Source organism: Harpia harpyja, chromosome 5 (genome assembly GCF_026419915.1).
Source record: "Harpia harpyja isolate bHarHar1 chromosome 5, bHarHar1 primary haplotype, whole genome shotgun sequence".
Lineage (NCBI taxonomy): Eukaryota > Metazoa > Chordata > Aves > Accipitriformes > Accipitridae > Harpia > Harpia harpyja.
The window spans coordinates 43,984,739-43,993,553 of NC_068944.1; the positions used below are offsets into that span (position 1 = coordinate 43,984,739).

Genomic DNA, 8,815 nt, shown 5'->3' on the forward strand with positions numbered 1-8,815 from the left:
CCTTCTTGATTCCCCTCAGATTGATTTCTAACCCCTTTTCCTCAACACTGAAATAAGTTCTACTGCCACAGCTTTGTTGCTGTTTTAACACAGGGTGTCCTGCTCCACAGTCCTTGCTGCAAAGACAATTTTTGGTGATAATTTTGGTTTTGTTTAGTCTCAGAACAATGCAGGGACATGTGTGGAGTTGTCTTTCTGTGTCTGTATAGCTACTGATATAGACAGAGCTGTGCAACAATGCAGATATTTAAACATACTAAATAAAACATGTAAAAATGTGATTTTAAGGTCTTCTTTTGCTATTTCCCAACTATAGAATAGTCCGCTGGATATCTGAATTTTAGTTCTTATGGATCACAAACTTCCTCTGAACTTGACCAAAACATTGAGGAAAGCACCATTATTTTGCAAGTAAACTTTGAATCATAAGAAACTGCATATCCCTCAGGCAGAGCATCCATAGTACAGGTACAATACACTTGTACCTTTGGTCTCTCCTAACCCAGCCTAACAGTCAGAGGTACAAAGAACTTCTCTCTTCATCTGTTAAATTCACATATATTAGGTGAGCTCACTGAAGGTCTCAGATGAAGAAAGAAAGAAAAATGCTTTGTTTTGTATTCTGTGGTATTTTTCTGGCAACTGTTGAAACCTTTAGCCCAGTTTATGGCCTTTGACACCTTTTTGATTAAATAACACGCAGGTTCTTTAGAAAAAAACTAAATCATCGTATTACGTAAAGAATGAGCCCTTATTTCATGTTTGTCACTTTTTGTAACCTTTCCAGGAGAGATGTAGATAGACTAAGCATCTCTTAGTTTCAGTTGTCTTGAAACTGAGAAATGCTCAGATCTATCATATCTGTTACCTACTAGCCATTTCCTTCCTTATTTTATTCTCTGCAGTACATCTAATAAAGATGGCATGTTCCTTGTAGTTCTCATTTATATTAAGCGTCATACTCATTTTTCTGATCTATAACTCTCCCTTCTCTTGCATTTCTCATTTATATTCTGGCAAAAGAGTAGCTCTGTGTCAACCTTGCTAATGTAAGCATGGACAATATGCCAGATATCTTCCAGGTGTATACAAATAATCTACTCTGGAAGAAAAGGTTTTGCAGCCTGATTCCCAGAATACAGAAACAGGTGATGGACACATTATTCCTGAGTAAGAAGCTGCATAACACACAAGTCTTCACTTTATTTGTCCATTAACACAGTACACAACAGTAAAAAACACACAGCCATTTCACAGGTTTCCATGAAACTGAACTTTCCTTAGCCTCACCTCCATGAACACGAAGCCCCTGGTTTTAAAAACTGTATGGCTTAACAATTTCACTTTTAGCAGTCAAAATGAATACTACAACTCTTCAAAACTGTACTGAGCATTGACCCCTGAAGGGCTGGATGAGGATGATCTCTGGGTGCTTACGGATGGAACAAACACAACCCCTCCAACAAGGAACTTCAAGTCTACACAGCCTTGGCAGTGAAAGAAAGGGTAAGAAAAATGTCTTGCACATGGGCGTCCATCAAGAGGAAGAATCCTCTGAGAATAAGCAGCCAGTTCCCTACATGAGTAGTCCTCAACTTGTGGCCTACGAGGACATTTAATCTGACCCGTGGTCCATTCCCAGTAGCCCCTTTTCCGGGAGGCCACCTGGTAGGTGCTCCAGGTTGGTCAGCCGCATTCCTCCAGGCTGCTTCCCCTCTCGTCAGTGTGTGTGTCCAGAGGGAATGTCCTCTGCCTGGACACCAGCAGCAGCAGCAGCTTTCCTGTGCATGCACGGTACGCTGCTGGGCAAGCAGGGAACGGCCATGTCTGCAGCTTTCCTTAACCGTGAAATGAGACAAACAGTCAAAACGCTGCAGCACTCTGTACTCGTCCATGCTGCTTTCCCTAATAGCATTAGCTGCTTTTTGTCCTCTGATGGGCTTGCTTTTTCAATAAAGTTATAATTAATGTCATGTAATTGAAATACTAGCACATAGTGTCTTATAAAAACCTAAAGGTGCCTATGTTAATATTAGAGTTTCTTATTGATATGGAAATTCCCCAATTCTTCAAAGACTTGTTTTCACTGCACATTGCAAATAAGCTTAAAATTATTTTCCATGTAGTGTGAATCACATTTTACTCTGCTTTTCCACTCCTTTATAAAGGCGGGTCTTCAACATGATGCTTAGAGAATGGTACAAAATATATGTTATAATGAATGGCTGGGCTATCTCTAAATTGGTTCTGAATTGTTTTGGGTCATGCCTCTCATTAACTATCTAGTTAAATTAAGCTTTTTCTTTTCCCATGTATGCTGTTTCCCATTAGCTTGTAATGGAACATATCACATGTTTTCGATCTTTTCTTTTGTATTTCCTGATTACAATTTAAATCCCCAAGAAGTTTTACAGCTGTCCTGGTTTTGGCTGGGATAGAGTTAATTTTCTTCTTAGTAGCTGGTACAGTGCGTTTTGGATTTAGTGTGAGAATAACGTTGATAACACACTGATGTTTCAGTTGTTGCTAAGTAGCGCTTATCTGAAGTTAAGGATTTTTCCGTTTCCCATGCTCTGCCAGCAAGCAGGTATACAAGAAGCTGGGAGGAAGCATGGCCAAGACAGCTGACCCAAACTAGCCAAAGGGATATTCCAAACCATAGAACGCCATGCTCAGTATATAAACTGGGGTGAGTTGGCCAGGAAGGGCGGATCACTGCTCGGGCATTGGTCAGTGGGTGGTGAGCAATTGCATTGTGCATCACTTGTCTTTTCTTGGGTTTTATTTCTCTTCTTTTTTTTATGTTCCTTTTCATTACTATTACTATTACCATTACCATTATTACTATTACCATTATTACTACTACCATTATTATTATTATCAATATCATTATTATTATTATATTGTTGTTATTATTATGTTTTATTTTACTTTAGTTATTCAAATGTTCTTATCTCAACCCACGAGTTTTGCTATTTTTTCCAATTCTCCTCCCCATCCTACTGGATGGGGGGGAAGTGAGCAAGCAGCTGCGTGGTGCTTAGTTGCTGGCGGGGGTTAAACCACAACAACAGCTTAACCACTAGTTATGTACTTGTGTCAGTGTTGCAGGAAAATGATGGGACCAAACTACTCTTTCAGGAAAATATTTTATGCCCTCTGGGATTCTGCCAGTACAAGACTTTGGGAAAAAAGAGTAAAATGTGGTAACTTCTTTGGTGTTTGTGACTCTTTTCATAAGACACTGAAACTGCTGGGTTTGCTCTGTCACTACATCTCTAATTTCTTGGAGCGCTACAGACATCATAAAGCAGACAAAACCCCTGACAGAGACTACCCGGCAGGTGTCCATACTGCACTATTACAACTCCCCTCCTTTCCTCTCACTGCACACCTGTTCTGACCGAACTTGCCCACTTTTGAGTGGCCCAGCAGCGCCAGGCGTACAAGTGGCCAAGGATGCTGCATCCCGTGCTCTAAGGAACTGGCACAGAACCACAGAGCAACCCTGGGCACTGAGGCACCAGCCATCCATCCTGCTTAACCATTAGCATTCTCTGGCATTTTCTTCTACTTACTGATAAACACCTTCCCAGACAGCTTCTGGGTAGGATTTGTAGAACAGCACTGGAAAATAACATGGGAAAAGCATATGGCTCCCTTTGCCAGGTGCAGATACCTGGCACTGCACCACCAGGCACTGCCCTCGGACACATCTAGGTACCCCAAGGCACAGGGCACAGTCTCTGTGGCTGTGAAGGCGCTGCTCTACCGTGGTGCAGTACAACCCTCAGACATTTGTTTCAAGCATTTTGAACTAGAAAAAAAAGAAAACCAGTGATAGTAAAAATGTCTTAGACCCTGCCATGGGCTAGCCAGGACAAGTGCTAAATGTAGTATGGACACCACAGTCTTTGCCACCTGGCCGCAGGGCCAGAAAACAGTCCTGGCCCCACTTTATTTAATAATACAAGCATAGACTTCAATGCCTGATCACACGTCTTAGTTCTACCTAGAGTACCCAAAGGACAGTAAATGTCGTGTAGCCCAGTTTCCTTATCTGTTGACTCTCTTCCAAGCTGGCTGTATGAATAACCTGCAGAAGTAAGAATTTCCACATAATTTAAATCTCCTATTAGCACCTTGATATGCAGATAGCATCAGGTCTAACATCACATTTTCCATGCAGAAAATTTCCCAAGGGACTGAGTAGCTGCATAACAAATAAAGTGATGACTTCACATCTTACTGGAACTAAACCAAGCTGACAGTTAAATATTGGTCATCTGCAGCAATACATGGCAATTTTAGGGTCATCAACATTTAGAACAAGAAGTATGAATTGCCTTAGTCATGTGGAATAATAAGAATATTGGGTTGCTAGAAGGGAATTTAGCCAGTGGGATAATAATGTCGCTCTTGCAGTCAGTACCCATCAACTATTAAGGGACAGTACATCAGTTTTGTGCCTATTGGAAAGATGTCAAATTCCCTAGCATGACAGAGAACGGGTCCCGGAACTGACATAAAAGGAATGGCGCCATCTCTTGAAATACAAAAAGAAGTATCAGGGAGCCATAGCTACATCTTTGTGGTCTCTGTCTATGTCACTATTGGTCCAGCTTACTTAACACAATGATGGTAGATGATGATTTATTGAAACAATGAGAAGGATGCAAGCCAAAGGAACCCGAAGGACAGGATTTGTGCTCAGGTACCTACCAAAATATAAAAACTAATAAGACACTTGGAAGTTCAAAAATACACAGAAAAATTATATTGCTATCATATGAAACACAGCTTGAGTGGTCAGGACTTTTTTTCCCCCCCCACTTACAGCACTGTGAATCATAGATTTTTTTCTGAGTCACACTCAATTTAATTTTTACCCATCTCTGGAAAAAAGAGGATTACAGTATCTTCACTGAATCACTGCAAACCGTATGTTGTAGCACACAAGGATTTGTGGATTTTCTCAGAGTAACCACTTCCATTCAAATGACGAGGTCATTCCTTTTTCAGGCTTTCTCATTGTACAGTAGTTTCTATTTAAAATGCTTTCTATGTACAAAAATACTCTTTCTTCATTGTTAGAGCTATAAGGAAATTTATTTTAAAAGACCTGTAAGAAAATTTATTTTAAAACCCTTGGACCTAGGTTCAGCAGCCCATGGACTTCTGCTGAGGCATCTATTTATAAAGTACCAGACCTATGACAATGTTTAGGCGTGACAGAATTTAACCATAGCATTGGCAGCTTTAGGACGCCTCTCCTTTCAGTAGTTTCTATTCTTTTGGAGCATTGTTTTCATATTATTTGTAACACATTTCTTCATTACATACACTTGAGGCACTTTACACTTTCCCCAAATACTTCGTCCTGTTAAATACTTGCAAAAGGGTGAAATGTCATTTCAGCCAGTGCTGAAATCATGAGTGGCGAACAGGCTGACAAACAAGCTGTAGCACAAGAACCATTGGTCACCTTTCTTTCACATTTCTGTTTTAAATTTTTGAACTCTACGTTCAAAACAATATTTCAGAATGAATTATGCCAATAAACCCCCTCGGTGTCATTAAACACATGGACAGAATTTAGAAAAACTCAATGGTGAGACCTCAACATCCAACAGGAACAAAAACGACTTTAAAATTTCTGACCATGCTCGTCTAAGCTGATACAAACTCCCACTGGAAGTATTTGGAATTTCTGTTTATACAAAACATAACTTACTGGCTGCTTGCAATAGAAAGTATATATGACCATTTGCCTTCAAAAGAATGACTTCTTGTGATCAGTTCTGTAGTTTTGGGATGTATGAGGTACAGGACCACCTCGCCAGGCTGCCAAAGTCCTGTCCTCCCATGCTACACCCATGAAAATGTCCTCCCTTTGCTTGCACTAGCATTGGTGCTCGCACAACCCGGCAGCGAGGCAGGGCAGGGAGTCAATCCAGCCAGAAATGGGCAATAGAGAAAACAGAAATAGTTTCCTGCGGGTTTAGCTCCCTGAACTGGGCCACCAGAGACTGGCAAATTCCAGCTCTGGTGCAGGGGACAGAGAGAGACAGAGAGACTTCACTGAGACTCCATCTTCCTGCCTGGATCTAGAGCAGCCCCTGTCCACGCAGGGTACAAAAGAGAGGCAGCACAAACACATCATGCCTTTTGAGGCAATCACCACTGAGCTTGAGACAAAGAGTACCATCTTGATAACAACAAGGCATCATCAGGTGCCAGAAGTCATGGTAAGAGAAGTGTCTAAACTAGAACTTTTCAAGCGCAAGGTTGAGCTTCTTTTTGAAAAGCATAGAAATTTTTGTCGGATTGCAGCTCCCTTTTAATGCTAACACTACGCACCTTTATTAGCTCTCTCCTGTTATACTTGAATGTTAAAAAACATTTGATTTACTGAAAAGATGCAATATGCTGTGACTATATGACAAGCAAGCATCTTGTCAGTTCTCCCCCTACTGATTTTCCTGAACAAAAGATCAATATATAAAACAATGCTAATTTTAAAGATGCTACCTTCTGTCAGACCACATGGTGCATGGTTTTTTTGCTTCTGTTATTCTGGAGAGATTATTTAGCGGTGAGAGAACTGACCCTGTTTCCTCTGGAGACCTGGGGTCAGAGTTCTGCTCTGCCGAGTCTTTCTGTGCAGCTTTACATCACCTAGGACGGGTCTATGCCGTCCGAGAGTCGTACTCCCCTTCCCAAACCTATGTGGCTATGTCAGCAGGGTGCTGAGCCTGCTAAATACACCCTAATTAGCCAGACTGTGCAGTGAAGACTGGTGACTTTTTGGCTGTAGGCTGGCGTGTGTCCAGCCAGCTGGGAAGAGACGTTAGGCTGAACACTAGTGCTGCACCTGTAAAGCGAGGGCTGTGTCCCTCATCGCAGATGGAGGGAGGGAGGACAAACTGTGAGGACTGCGAAGGGTAGAAATACCACGGAAAAAGGGGGTATAAATACCTACAAGGCTGCTGGGTCCAGTTTGGTAGAACTGGGCAACTTTCTCCTCCTTGCCACTGCTCCCCTGGGAGCCAGGCCTTCCCCCACTGCCTGGCGGAGGACCCTCTCACTCATTCCCCTATGCTCATTTTGAAGTCCTTGCCTTGACGGTGGATCCTTGCTGATTCCTGCCCCTAAAAACGAGGACAAAACCTCACCCTGGGGATATCCCCAATTATTTCATTGGTAATTAGTTTGGCAAGACATGAAGAATCACCTCAGAGACACAGACGGTGCTAAATAAATCTCCCTGTCGTCTCTGTAATCCCACACCCCCGCTGTAACCGATGTGTACTTGGGATGAGTGTGAGTGAAAAGTAAGTAACATCACATTTCAGAGGGAAAATAACTCCAGACTGGCAAACCCCAGGCACTGTACCACAGCTGATCCAGAAACCTTGCAAATGTCCAGGGTGGGAAAAGTCTCTCTTCCCATTTCTGCGCCTGCTGCTGCCCTCGCACAGCCCCAGCCTGGTCCCTGCTCGTGCCCTCGCCCCGAGGCTGGTGACACCGGGGAGAAATTTGGCCTTGCAGAGCCCCCTCACAGCTGAGACCCTTACCGCACGCACAACCCGGCTCCAAACCCCGGGAAAACCTCCAGCCCGCAAAGCACCGGCAGGCAACGAGCTAACTATACCTGGAGAAAGAGACGGCGCTGCCCGGGGGATCGCCGCTTCCCCCTCCGCCCACCCCCCCCGCCTCGGTGGGCTCGCTCCGGGCTGCACCCAGCCCGACCCCCCCCTCCCCCGCCCCGCTTCCCCAGGGCCGGGGTGGGGGGGGCCAGGCCGGGGCCGGGGGGCGGACGCACCTACCCGGGCACGCCTGGCCGTGGTCGTGGCAGCAGTCGCCGGCTCGCCGGCATCCTCCGTCGCAGTAGCAGGTCCCGTAGCCGCCCCCCTCCCTCCAGCCCTGGCCGACGCAGGCGGCGTCCCGGCCCTCGCAGCACTTTCCCGAGCAGCTCCCCCCGGCCCCGCTCCCGGCCCACAGCAGCCCCAGCCACAGCGCTCCCGACAGCGCCGCGCCGCCCATCACCGTGCCGCCCCGACGGGAGGACCCTGCCACCGCTACGCGCTCCGGCCGCCACCGGCGGAGCGGGGCGGGCCCGGCGGGCAGGGAGCGGGGGCGGGGGGCGGCCGGCGCGGTCCTGCCCGGCCCTGCCCGGCCCTCCCTGCCCGGTCGGGCAGGGAGGGCCGGGCAGGGCCGGGCAGGACCGCGCCGGCCGCCGCCCCCGCTCCCTGCCCCGAGGGGCCCCGGGCAGCGGCGGAGGTGGGGGGGGGGGGGGAGCGGGAGGTGGGGAGGGTGCGTGTCCCCGGGGGTGTCCTGCAAGGCGGTGTCCCGCACGTGGATGTACCCGGCAGGATCTGCGTGGCAGTGACCCACCCCGTGATGTCCCGTGCAGGGACGTCCTGCACTGCCATGCCCCACACAGCCATGTCCCATGCAATGACGTCTCATCCAGCAGTGACCCACACAGCCGTGTCCCACACAGTAGTGTCCCTCACTGCAGGGACCCACACAGTGGTGACCTGCGATGTCCCCTCCAGCAGTGTCTCCTACAGCGATGGCCCTCACAGCAACGTCCCACGTGGTGATGACCCTCACAGCAACGTCCCACAGAGCAGTGTCCCACGCTCCAGTGACCCTCCACAGCAATGTCCCGCACAGTGATGTCCCTCCCACACGACGAAGTCCTGCACAGCAGTGTCACAGCAGTGGTAAGCCACAGAAAAACGTCCTGCACGGCAGTGTCACACAGCCGTGTCCTGCACAGCAGTGGCCCTCACAGGACTGATCTGCA

At 46.7% G+C, this 8,815-nt stretch overlaps 1 protein-coding gene across 1 annotated transcript in view; it reads right to left on the bottom strand.

Moving 5' to 3' along the window:
* The window catches only part of SBSPON (somatomedin B and thrombospondin type 1 domain containing), an 11,650-nt gene extending 3,517 nt beyond the window's left edge, over window positions 1-8,133 (bottom strand). The window contains exon 1 of the mRNA XM_052787535.1: window positions 7,830-8,133. Coding sequence (XP_052643495.1) covers window positions 7,830-8,046 — 217 coding nt within the window. The 5' untranslated portion in view covers window positions 8,047-8,133. The remainder of the gene's footprint in view (window positions 1-7,829) is intronic.
* Between the last annotated feature and the right edge of the window lie 682 nt (window positions 8,134-8,815).